Source organism: Apium graveolens, chromosome 6 (genome assembly GCF_009905375.1).
Source record: "Apium graveolens cultivar Ventura chromosome 6, ASM990537v1, whole genome shotgun sequence".
NCBI lineage: Eukaryota > Viridiplantae > Streptophyta > Magnoliopsida > Apiales > Apiaceae > Apium > Apium graveolens.
The window spans coordinates 2,526,314-2,539,948 of NC_133652.1; the positions used below are offsets into that span (position 1 = coordinate 2,526,314).

The window sequence follows — 13,635 nt, forward strand, 5'->3', positions numbered from 1 at the left end:
ATTCCTTCCGTTCCCTTAATTCTTTATATTGGGGGACGGGGACTCGACATACCTCTTATTAAATGTAGTTGCATAAATTTTTTTAGAATTTTCTTTTAAATAAAAATATCATGTTCAAACTTTATACAAAAGAAAGAAAATTTTAAAAATAAATTACGGAAATATACTTTATAATTATCTTAAAATGCGTGTCAAATATGTGGAAAAAACTATAAAAAAATGAATGGAACAAAATTAGTACGATTTAGAACTGTTTGTACCTTTTATGGGAGATCTATCTAAATCTAATCATCATGCATATAGAGGACACACCGTGCCTTTAATAAACCCAATTTTGAGCAGGGTTATAGATTTCGGAAATCGGAGCTATTCGGTTGAGGTACCGATTTACGATTTATTGGACGATTTTTAAAAAATCGGATGATTAATCGGCGATTTATCGGAAATCGGTTGAATCGGACAAATATTTTTGACCGATTTTTCAGCGATTTATCGACGATTTTTAAAAAATCGGCCGATTTTTATAACAGAGAATTTGAGTCAACGAGTTGATCTAGTGTATCAGCTTTAGACAACTTTTAATGAAGAGAAAAAGGATGGGGTAAACGTAATATTAAATGAAAATCTAGTCACTGTTCGTGCTAATTAATTTCTCACTTGCATTGCTGTTAAAGTCAACTCCTTAGCTGTTCCAATTTTTTATATTTTTAGTTTGATTATTTTAACAGGTAGATATTTCAACGACAGATTAGCTAGCTGGCCTGTCTGGGTAATTTTTTTTTTTTACAAAGTGTCTGGGTAAAATTTAAAATAAAAAGTCAGAAGTAATTTGAATTATAGGTGAAAAGAAGATTTCAGGTTATTTATTTGTTTGGATAATTTAGAAATATTTAACATGTAATTAATATGCTCTTTTTTGAAAAAATAACTGTTTTAAAATAATTATCCATTTACACTTTTCATGTTACTATTCAAATTATAAAATTTAATTTATATTTTTAAGATAAATTATACATCACATATATAGTCAATACAATAAATATAAATACAAATATAATTTTACTTACAATGTTATTCTTAATATACTTAATTTTTTAAAAAGTGAACAATTATATTGAAATTTGGAACCGAGAGTGTATTACGTACTACTACATATACTCCATCCCTTCCTCCGAAACTGAGTTTAAGTAAAATAATAAAATTGTAGATTAAAGTTAAAAAACTGAGTAAATAGTGAGACCGATTAATATTATATGTATAAAGTTAGTTTAAATATAAATAATTGAAGTGAACAAGTGTAAATAAATAAGAGGGACAGATAAAGACAGGGAGTACGCACCTTTTGAGCTGTATTAAACAGAAACGCGCACATGGGCTCCATGTTCACCAGAGTATATAGACATAATAAAATTTTGATTCACTTAACTTGTTAGGTAGAGTCGGAAGATTTGCACAAGTGTTTTACTAAATTGAAGTCTAGTGGATCAGCCTGATCTAGAATAGCAAGTGTTTTTTGTCAAGAAAAAATCTATTTAAACATTTTTTTTGTTTTGCTTCTTGCTTCTCAATTTGATCATCCATCAATCTCGCATGGATTCTGAACTATACGAAGCTGTCACTCGCGATAACATTGATGCATTAAGGGAGATGGAGAAGAGCCTCAAAGTAGCTGATCAACTGACGCCTACAAATAGCACGGTGCTTCACATTGCTTGCCAATACGGGAGTTTAGATTGCGCCAAAGAGATTCTGAATGTCCATCAATCTCTTCTTCTGAAGATTAACTCGAGAGGCGAGACTGCGCTTCACCTAGCAGCAAGCCAAGGAGACAATGATGTGGTTGTAGCACTCATTGACGCAGCTAAGATGCAACAAGCTGATGATAATCTTCGAAACACATCGTTAACTATAGTGCAAATTCTTATAAGGACAGTTAATGGGGAACTTGAAACTGCCTTGCACGCGGCTGTAAGATACAAACGCCAGGAAGTTGTTGAACTATTACTAAAAGAAGATCCAAGCCATTCACATCCGAGAAACAAATATCAAGAAACTCCACTCTACTTGGCCTCTTTTAAGTGTGAGTATCAGATAGTTGAAACGATTCTTCAGAATTGCGCAGCGCCAAGCTTTGGGGGTCCTAATGGAAGAACCGCTCTGCATGCTGCAGCTATGAGACGTTCTGGATATGGTGCGTATCTCTGTGTTTCTTGCAACTTGTTTGCTAATGCATACTTGTCTCTTTGCTAGTGCTAAGTTGTGCTAATTGACTTCCTCCCGTGCATGTAAACATTTTAGTAGAATCTTAATTAACCAAAAATATATAGAGAAAACCGAGCCTGATGATGTTCTCGGACAAATTACCTGAGTTTTAGACATTTCATCAAGTAAAATTTTAAGGTTAAATCTGTAAATATAAACACGACTTCCCTGTATTTACAAAAATACTCCTATGTTACAGTTATTTTCTTTTAACCTCAAATATGTCTGCCGAGTTCATACTCAGGGCGAGCAATCCCAAATATATATTTATTTAAAGAGAAAAATGGGTTTGAGGATGATCTAGATAACTCCATAGATTATAAACTTCTCCCATAATAATTTAATGACATCTTTGTAAATACTAGTAAATGATTTCGTGTACCCATATGTGAAACCCATATCCGATTCGAATCATGTCGTGTACTTTCCGTGTACTTTTCGTGTATATTAAATAAAAAAATAATCTAATATATATACATATTATATATAAAAAAATTTTATTTTAATGTATAATTGAATGAAATATGAAGAGTGTATATATAAATATATATATATATATTTACATAGTATTCTATAAAAACTTATAAATATTTATATTATATTTATATTATATACATAAATATATGTATGTGTTATATATATTAATTTATAAATATATTTATCTCGTGTAATTTCGTGTACCTAAATTGAAACCTATATCCGACAATAAATCTATCGTGTAATTTCGTGTTATGTTCATTCGTGTTTCGTGTACCAAAAATTAAAACCCATATTCGTATTTTTCGTGTCGTTTCGTGTCGTGCTCACGTGTCGTGTACCAAATTGCCCGCTCTACCCTGAGGTCATCCTCTGATACATGATTCTCTTATTTAAAAAAATGATTTTATATTTTTTGCTAAGATTGTCACTTGCATCAGAAATAATTTTTATATAATATGTATATATGTTATGATCATTTTATTAACTCACAGTAATTTATGATGATATATCAGAATGCATGAAACTTTTATTGGAAAATTTGAAAGATCTAATAAAGATAGCAGACGATTATGGGTGGACGGCATTTCATTATGCAGCATACAATGGTGTTTATGGAATAGTTGAAGTTCTTGTAAGTGTAGACAAGTCTGTGGGCTATCTGGTAGAAAAAGAATACAAGAGAACACCTCTTCATATAGCAGCTGCATATAGAAACTATCCTCGTATGCTGATGGAACTTGCCAAATGCTATCCAGATTGTTGGGAGGTTGTAGATGGAAATGGCCAAAATATATTGCACTTAGCAGTAGAGCAATACATTGCAAATCCAGGAGCAGTATTGATGGTCAATCATATATTGTCGCGAGGTTTTGAAGCCAGCAATAATCTTCTGAATCAAAGAAACAATGATGGAATTACACCTCTCCACATGATCGCAGAGTCGGGATTTTATGCTCATGAGCTTATGGAACCGGCCGTGTATGATTGGGTAGTAGACTGGGATGTAGTAGACAACAAGCATGTCACTCCTCAAGACGTACTTCATGACAGACATATCATGACTAGTCCACCTAAGGTAAAAGTTCATCATCTTGCTTAATAGTCTGCTTGATACTCCCTCCGTCCCATTAGATAGTATACGTAGGGGGATAGTATACGTAGGGGGTTTGGCACGGAGGTTAAGAAAAAGTGTAATTTAGTGAAAAAAAGTAAGAACGGAAGAAATTAGTGGTTTTAAGTGAATATAGTTAATTTTTGTGTTATAAAACTTTACTATTTTTGAAATGTATAGAATTGAGTGAGACGGCCCAAAAAGGAAATGTATAGAAATGAATGAGATAGAGAGAGTAACATTTAACATTTAACAATATCCATATATGTTTGCCTCGTCCATTGCAGTTGATTCAAAGAAGCCACAGAGGACTTGTCCTTGGAAAAAATTCGAGGTTATTGAATATAATTCGAAGAAAACATATTGACAGGATGAGAGTGTATGCTTCTAAAGAAGTGGAGTACCTAAACGGCAAAAAAGATGATGAAATAATAGAAGGGTATAGAAGAGCGATCAACACACATATGATAGTGGCTGCACTCATAACCACGGTAGCCTTAACAGCAGGATTCGCCATGCCAGGTGGCTTCGACGGAAACGAAGGACCAACTCAGGGATCTCCAATTCTTATAAAAAAGACAGCTTTCAAGATTTTCATAGCGACAGATACAATAGCCCTGTTATTCTCACTGTCTTCGTTATTTCTTTACTTCATAGCAACATGGTACGAGGATGCCTCTAGAGTAGAGGTCTTCATCGTGGTCTCTGCACTGCTCAGCATTTTCTCGATAACATCAATGATGGTGGCTTTCATTACAGGAACTTATGCTGTGCTGGCTCCTCCCTCGCCAGCAACCGGGATTAGCGTGTGTGTGATCTCTTCGTTTTTCTTTCTCCTTGTTCTGTACATGTGTACTAAAATATATACTCGTGTACTAATGTTTTTTAAGTATGCAGCTTAGGATAATCTCTCATAGTTGTAAAGAATTGGCTACAACTCGGTTTGGCTCCGAGTACTTGATTTTGTATAATTATATATATTCTATTAGTGCGGCTTATTATCATATATAACGACCTGTCCCTAATATTACATGTTGCATAATTAGTACTCGATTTTGTATAATTATATATAGGGCTTAAATCTCAAAATAGTCACTAAATTGATGATCCTATATCAAAAATACCACTCTAGTTATAGTTATCGGGGACTCGATTGCACCACTCTAGTTGTGAGTAATGACAACCTCGTTAAATTTTAACTGTTGACCTAACGGAAGGCCATGTGGCATAGTTAACTGTCCTGAAATGATTAAAAAATATATTATTTTGAAAATAGACATCCAGCTATGTTATGATATATATACACATTATTATACAGACATGTGTGTATATATCTGTAGTGCAGATAAGTGAATGTGGGGGTGCAATCCTTTTTATGTTAGCCGTTCTGCTAACATTTGTAATTATAAGTGAATGTGGGGTTACAATGGAAAAGTTAAAAGCAATGGAAGAGACGTTGGTCAAGGGCAGGCAAATGCAAGATGATTGTTTTGCTGTTTTAAAGAAGCTTCGTGCTATTATTAACTCAATAGAAGAGCAGCTCCGAGTCCACAAGAAGCAGACCTTGTTTTTGACACACCTAACTACAAAAACGCTTCCCAAAGGTCTTCACTGTCTCCCACTGCGCCTTACAACGGACTACTTCACTTTGAATACTTCTGAAAGACACTTCCCAAATTAGGAAAAACTAGAAGACCCCAAGTTATACCACTACGCACTATTTTCAGACAATGTATTGGAAGCGACAGTAGTCGTGAACTCAACTGTATTAAATCCTTTCCGGGGGATAAAATTTGTTAAGATTCTATAATAATAATTTGAACCAAGTAGCAAGGTGAATCACACCATGTCCAGGTACATTCATTAAAGAAAACACATGCATACACACGGATGAGAGATATAAGCTTATAGGCCTGCTGTAACATCCTGATATTTTATAATTATTTTTAGTTGGATTATTTGATTTAATTATTTATTAATGTCAATGTGTTGTAATTAAGTTAGTTTGTGTAAGTTTATTTTTATATTTATAATCAGAATATTATTTTAAGAGTATTAGTTTTAAAAAAATAGTAAGGCTTTATTAAAAAAGAGTGAGGGTTTTAATAAAAAAAGAAAGGAGGAAGAAAGAGTTAGGGTTTGAAAAAAAAATAACACGGAGAACAAAAAGATATTACTTACGTTTTATGAAAAGAGGAGAAGAGAAAAAGATATGGAGAGAAGAGGAGAGAGTAAAATAGATAGAAAAGGAGGAAAAGAGAAGGCAAGACAAGGAGAAATAGATGAACAACAAAGTCATCGGAGATTATGGATTTGGAGTTTAAGGGATTAGGGTTCTTGTGATTGGGGTTCTGAATTTATTTATTGTCATTCTCGGTCGCTAAGATCTCGAGGTACGGATATATTTCTTGTACTCTTTATTTTCGTATTCGAATTCGTGTGTACGTATATTTTCTTTGTTCTCTTGTTCTTCGTTTCCGTATTCTTAATTTATTGTATACGATCTGATTTCTTGTTAAATTCATATCGGATTCATTATCTATTAGAATTTGTTGATTTCGGAAAGGTATTTTAATTATCTACAACTTTCGTTCCTTGCCGTTTGTGAAATTCGGTCTCTAAATATGTGTTTTTCTGTAATTTGTATGACCTGCCTGTTTGACTTCCGGATTTGAATATCCCACCTTTGAAAAATCATATTAAATTGACTATTTGTTCAAATATCATGAGTAATACCATTCTGAAAAGCTCTTTTCGATATCTGCAATTTGCGTTTGCATTCTGCTGCTAAATTCTGTGATTTTGATGTCTTAAACATCAAAATACTATTGTAATCAGGGGCTGATTCTGTTCTGCAGTCCGCATTTATTTGTTTTCTGAATTCGTTACTTGTTCGTTTTTGACGAGCCGTACCATTCTGGAAAGGTCTCGGAATTTTCTACGACTTTCGTGTTTCGTACTTTTTCAGTTGACTTCATCTTTATGCAGTAATTTGACATTCTTTGAAACTGATCAGATTTGAGCTTATCAATAATTAGTGGTTTGTTATGTTATTTTGTTTCGTGATGTTGGGTTATAGTTTTTTTTGAGGTTATTTGATAAATTTATATATGATTTTGGAGATGTAAGATATTTGAGTGTGTGATCTTTAAGTATTTATTTTGAGTTATTTATGTTATTTGTATGACTTGGGAGTTTGTAAGACATCCGTCGCGAGTGGATAATCTCGTGTTTGGCACCTCCTATGCGGTGTACTTAAATTGTATGGACGTGTCGCCGAAGTTGTGAGACACGTATAGCCATGGCTAGTATGTGTATGATTTGGCCTTTTGGGTAGCACGCGCTTATTGTCGTGCAAGCCCCTGTAAGATATTGGGTAGCATTTGCTTTGTGCTGTGCAAGCCCCTGTAAGTTTTGATGACTACATATTTCTGGATTACCGAAAATGTAGGACATCCTGTAAGTGTAAGATTATCTCCCATGTTCGTATGTAAGCTATTTTGTGTATTATTTTGTAAATATGAGAATATGTGTAAGAGTATGTGTAAGGGTATGATTTTATTTTATCATTATTCTTTCGATTATATTATTTGTGATTATTATATAAAATTGATAAGGATATGTGTAAACGTATGATAAGTTTTGGGTGGTAAGCATTTACTTTTGTTTTGTGAGTTGATTATCCATTTTTTTATATTGTCTCATTCACTATTATTATTGTGCTTCATTCAAATATTCAGTTGTGTTCTTAGCATCGTCATCTTTTAATCTTTGTTCAGTTATGCTTTATTTTATATCCGTATATGAGCCTTTCGCTCACTGCCGGTCCTTTGTTCTCTTTATATTCCTCCGGCAAGTATTCTTACTTAGGCGGGCTACTTATGGGAAGGGTGCGAGTTATGGAACTTTGAGTAGTTTGGCCTTTCTTAGATTTCTTTGAGAGTTTGTTGACATGGTTGTAATTTAGGTGTATTTTAATTCAAGAATTGTAAGTTTATTGTATTTTTGAGAAGTTGTAAAGTTTTATCGGATTTTAATGGAGTTTTGATTTAAATAAGTATTATCTTGAGAAATTTTATTAGTTGGGTTGTTAAACCTGCAGAATAAATTAGGATCACCTGGAAAACCTCTAACTGGAACTTTGATGATATTTCTGCCTGGCATGAATGAGCAAAGGTTCTTCCGGATAAAATGTGAAACAATTGCACGTGCATAAGAGAAAAGAATGATTAATATCGGACAAACATTTGTCCATGAGGAAGTAGAATAGCATGCAGGTGGATTATATGGTATACCAAAATAGATGGAAGATCTGATCTCGGCCTATGAAGGTAGAGAAACAACATGTATATGAAAGCGGTTATCCTTTAGCAAGTCAATCAATGGTTGGCTCCATTCCGGGACAATACCAATCACGATTCCAATCTCATGAGCAGCCACCTGAGCAGCCACTTGTCTTGTTCAGTTTCAGAAATGCCGCTAATATTTGCACATACATCATGACATTCTCCTTTAATGATCCCATATCATATTCATCCCCAACATATATATACAGTATGATTATCGTTCAGAACATAATCTGTTAATATAGGTTTGTGTGTATCTCTTATATGTATCATGTGTATGTATGTAATATATGAGTTAAATGGGTTTTCAACTGTTGTTTAGATAAATGATAAATTCCATATTTATCTAGTCACGTGCCACCTACTCCTTATTTAATTAAATCAAATATGCATGTCAAAGTCAACAGCTTTCCGTTAGGTCAACAGTTAAAATTTAACGGGGCGGTCATTACTCTCAACTAGAGTGGTGCAATCGAGTCCCCGATAATTAGAATGGTTTTTTTGATATATGATCCTGAGTTTAGTGACTATTTTGAGATTTAAGCCTTATATATAGTCATCTGAGATTTGCACTTGTCATCTGAGATAATCGCCCCTGCTGCATATTTACAGCCCCTGCTAACTCTGTGAAATGCAATGGAACCAAAGAGAGAAGAGAGAATAGAAAGCCTCTGATTTTATTTCATTCAAGATAGCTCTGCAGTTCCAGTAGCACATACTTTGTTTATATAGTACAAGTGAACACTAACAAATTAAACATTCAAAGATGGTTTATTACAAAAATATCCCTTAACTATTCCCTTATTCTCCAATACTCCCCCTCAAGCAGATAGTTCAGTGTAGGAAAGGGGAACAAAACTAGCTAGCTTGAAAACGGAACACAAGAACCAAAAAAAAACCAAATCTGGTTACGGCAATCTGTTTTAAACATCTCCAACAGTTTGTCACTCATCAACTTTGAGTGTGTAGGCATACTGAGGCGCAATGTATTCATATAAGCCGGCAATAGTGGACATGCATTCTGGGATCCCCGAATCTTGCAAATTTGGCAAGCCCAAAATCAGCTACATGAGCTTCGAAGTTTGAATAAGGATGATGTTTGATCTCACATCACAATGCAGAATTAGCAGAGAGCACTCATGATATAGATGTGTTTCTTAAATCCAACAAGCCAGACCATCTCTGAAGTCGATAATCCAAAATCTCAGTAATAGTTGCCTTGCTAACTGGTCACCATCAGCCTTCATCTTCCTCCAGGCTTGAGCTACCAGTGGCACGATGGCATTTTCTTGGTCTGCTCTCGAATTGCTATGCAGTGGAGAAACTATGCAATGCAGGAACTAAAGAACCTGCCACTGGATTAAACTCTTTGACAAACTTAAGTATGTTTAGTCTTCCTCGTCATCAGCTTCTCGATCAGTAGTATGAGGGATGTATCCAGACCTTTTCATCATTTTTGTAAGAACATTCAGAAGTAAAATATTTCCTTCTTTCACCATACATGTATTAACCTGACACTGAATCTCAATCGAACTGCAAGCAGGGCTGCTTAATAACTCCTCGCTTTCTCATAAGTTTTCTGACTCTTATCACTTTCTTCCATTTTCCAAGCTCGGCGTACATGTTTGAGAGAAGAACGTACAGAGCAGAGTTGTGGGGATCAAGCTCCCATATCTTTTCAGCAACAAAATTCCCTAGTTTAATGTCTAGATAAGCTTTACAAGTAGCAAGAAGACCCCAAACAAGACGACCAGGTTGCATCAGTATTAATGCTTTTAAGTTTTAAATTATTTGCTTCGACAAGACAACCAGCTCGACCAAGCATATCAACCTTACATGTATAAGTATAATGCATAATATCTCCAATAGCGCCTAAAAGTTTTAGTCAATCACATGAAAAATAAAAGTGATAAAAATGCAGTAACAAAAGGAAATTTAAAAATACAGCTGTAAAGCAGCAGCAAGTCGTAGACTACTTAACACATGTAACAAAAATGGATGAAGAATGAAATAGTTGAAGATGAGTCGTCTGATGCAGCGGTGTTTCATAGTTGGTATTTTTTCTTATTAGCCAACAAAGTATTGTTGCAGTGGTTAAACTCTTGTCGCTCTTAAGGGAGGTGAGGAGTTCAAGTGTTGGTGAGGCACCCGGTGTTCTAAAACTGAGGAGTATTCGGACGAGTACTCAGATCTATTTTTGATCCGGTTTTAGTGTACTCGACCATAACTCGGCTGGAAATTTGATTTATCTTACTTTATCTAAAATTTTAAGGTGTCGAAGAAATGTCTCAGCTGGAAACTTGAAGCAATATTGAGAATCTATTAGGGGTGTAGAAAGTCGAATCTTATACTATATATTTTGTTCGGAAGTTAACTATTGTTGTCGATTGAGTTTCCCAATTAAATTAGCATGAGCATATAAGATCAAGAAACAGTTTGCAGGTCCTCCGAGTATTATTTTCGTGTTTTTTTTTTCTCTTTCTATCATTGCTTCAAGTTTAAAAAACTCGACATACAAATGATATGCATACTGATATATTCAGAAACAGAATTGTAAAATATCATCCTCTCAAGGATATTTTAATGTGAGGTCTCTGAAAACTATTGAACCATAATAACTCTTAATCTCAGATGTAAGAATCATAGGATGATATCTACTCACAATGCATAGCAACTACTATTCTTGACAAAGAAATAAAACCCATGAAAGTAACCTTTTGTGACCTTCTCGGCCTTCAATTTCACTTTTTGATGCGGAAATGATTTTTTGATGACTAGATGTTTGGCAGCATAACCCTATACTTAAATCTGAGCGTTAATTTGAAATCAAACTTAGAACCTTGTGGTAAGACTCTAAATTCCCTGTCTCAACCAGTCGAGCTACCCGCATACCCGACGTGGGAATGCATTTTTGTGTGCCGCTTCAATCTTATTAATGAGTAATGACTCGTAAATATGTTCTAGTATTAACCACTACTGTCAATAATTGATTATTATTTTTAAAACTCCACATATACATGAAACTAGTAATCTTCGAATTAAGCTAAAAACAGAGTAATCCTTACATATGAAGAAGAACGAAACAAGTATGCTAAATATTATCACTTATACAACCCTGGAGATCAGAATCAATGACTCAAATATAAATAGTTAGTACCGAAATTTTGCTTCACTGCTCTGCAACTCTCGTAAACGGATAGGGATCGAGTAAATTTATCTGGTGCAAACGATGGCAGCTAGCAAGAGGATAGCAGAGTTGACACCGTCTTCTTCGAGATTAGAACTACTCCTCTTGAATTTGCTAGCTTTTCCTTTGTTGCATTGCAGCAGAACTGCCTGCTGCTGAGTATTTATGTTCTGGTGATGCTGATACATCTGGAACATAATTTCTTGATTTTCCTTGCCTTTTTCTTCTTGTTGCTTCCTCATTTTCTTCGTCGCTTCGTTCACCTTCGACACCATTTTCTTACTGGTCGAATGAAGTACCAGATTATATGTATTTAATAGTTATAAACTAGAGGGGAAGAAAGATACTGGAGAGTGTATATGAAAGGTTTTGTGCATGGTAGTAAACAACACATGACCCTTCTCTATTTATAGCCCCAGATGTATGCTTGAAGAGTGACTGATTAGAGTATATAATATATAATTACATTGCAATTATACGGTGATTGTTGAAATATTACTCCCCTGTCCCGTCTCACAGGATTCTTTACGTACATTTTTCTCGTGTTTTGCATTTTAAGACTATATAAAATATAGTTATGTAAATTAATTTTAAAATTTTCTTTTTCTGGATAAAAATTTAAACATTATTTTAATTATTTAGAAAATAATATTTTACGAGAGTCTCAAAATGTGTGCCGATACTTGTCCCCCGATATAAAGAATGCAGTGCGACGGAGTGAGTAATAGTGTATTGAACTAGCTAGCTGGTGCAAAATATAAAATTTAGGACCATTGGTAACACAAATTCTATATATTTCTACATTACATTTGTAAAAAGAAGTGTAGTTCATTTTGAGACGGAGAAACAATATACAACGATTAAGATTAAGAAGTGCGACATTTATACAATTTTAGAGTCCTATCAATTCATAGGTTGGTAAAGAAATTGATTTAACATATTTTGTTTCGTTATTTCATAGAAGAGAATTTATGTAACAAGTGGGTCCCACATAACAACCAAAATGTTTCAAAAAACTTGTCTTCTCAAAGGCAGGATTACCAGTCCTGTGCTAGAATTCAATTTTTCTACTTTTGAAAGGTTAGGAAAATGCATATGAGATAGGTGTATGAATCTGACCTTGATTTGAACTGAACTCCCACCCAAATATACTTACATTCAAATAAACAGGCAGGTGTAAAGTTAACAAAAAGGAGTAAAAAGATAGCATGAAACCCAACGTTAAGTACTCGAATCACTACTGTTAATTACTCCGTCCGTCCCATTTTGTTCTTCCTATATTGACTTTCGGTATTGTTCACGGTAAGCGATTGACTATTAATTTACGTCTAATCTATAATATCAAACATAGTCATGAGTGATCTCGTTGGATTAATATTTATCAGTACAGTGAAATTTTTATATTTAATACTAATACAAATTTAAAGATATTAACAATCGAAAGTGTACATTGACAAACGTGTCCAACACAAAAAACACAGAGAAAGACAATGGTTCTCCATTTCTGTGGACAGTGGATATGTATGCATCTTGAACAAAAAACACACCTTTTCTAACTGTATGTGTTAAATATGTGTTTGAATTTATATGTTTACTAAATAGTCCTATAGGTCCCTTGAAAGATTATACATGTGCAAACTGCAAAGCCATGTGATCATGTGTGTATGCCTGCTACATTCTTGTCTTGTTCCAGACATAGGTTTTCATGATTCTTCCTTAAGTTTACCAACAACACACATGCATGCAACCCGGAATTGACTCGTTTACAAACACGAATTCGACCCGAAACAACCAATCTTTGCCTTAGTGAGATGAAATGGCGCTTGTGGATAGGGAGAAAGAGACAAGGAATGAATAGGGGGAGTATGAGCCCATTGTTTGGAGAAAATGGGGTGTTTGCCATTCTAGGACAAGGCAATTATATGTTTATTTGACCCTTCTTCATGCTGAATTAGGGATCGATCTTGGATTAAAAAGAAAATAAATAAAAGCACAAGATTCGTAAAAGAATGAGAAAACATGGAATTTCATAATATGCAAATACGATAATAATACATAGAAAAAATAATTGGCCGCACAGCACCCGTAAGTTGGAATCACATATACGCGTATTAAATTGGGCCGTAACACAGAAAATATATGAAACGCGTATTATATGAAACACGAATTTCATATGCAAATAAGATAATAATTTTCAGAAAATATAAATTATTATCCAAGTTTTTATCATGATAGGATGCCTAGAAGAT

The 13,635-nt window shown here is 34.2% G+C and overlaps 1 protein-coding gene across 1 annotated transcript; it reads left to right on the plus strand.

Moving 5' to 3' along the window:
* The first annotated feature begins 1,447 nt into the window (after positions 1–1,447).
* On the plus strand, positions 1,448–4,779 carry LOC141668198 (protein ACCELERATED CELL DEATH 6-like). Its single transcript, XM_074474972.1, has 3 exons — positions 1,448–2,191; positions 3,255–3,817; positions 4,141–4,779. Exons 1-3 carry the CDS (start codon positions 1,591–1,593, stop codon positions 4,753–4,755), a joined length of 1,779 nt encoding a protein of 592 aa, XP_074331073.1. The 5' UTR covers positions 1,448–1,590; the 3' UTR covers positions 4,756–4,779.
* Positions 4,780–13,635: the final 8,856 nt, after the last annotated feature.

Bases quoted from the DNA above. Each gene is read 5' to 3' on its own strand.
- LOC141668198 (XM_074474972.1), top strand. From the start codon at position 1,591: ATGGATTCTGAACTATACGAAGCTGTCACTCGCGATAACATTGATGCA. The intron at 2,192-3,254 runs GTGCGTATCTCT...ATGATATATCAG, and splicing joins TATGAGACGTTCTGGATATG to AATGCATGAAACTTTTATTG. The intron at 3,818-4,140 runs GTAAAAGTTCAT...CGTCCATTGCAG, and splicing joins TCATGACTAGTCCACCTAAG to TTGATTCAAAGAAGCCACAG.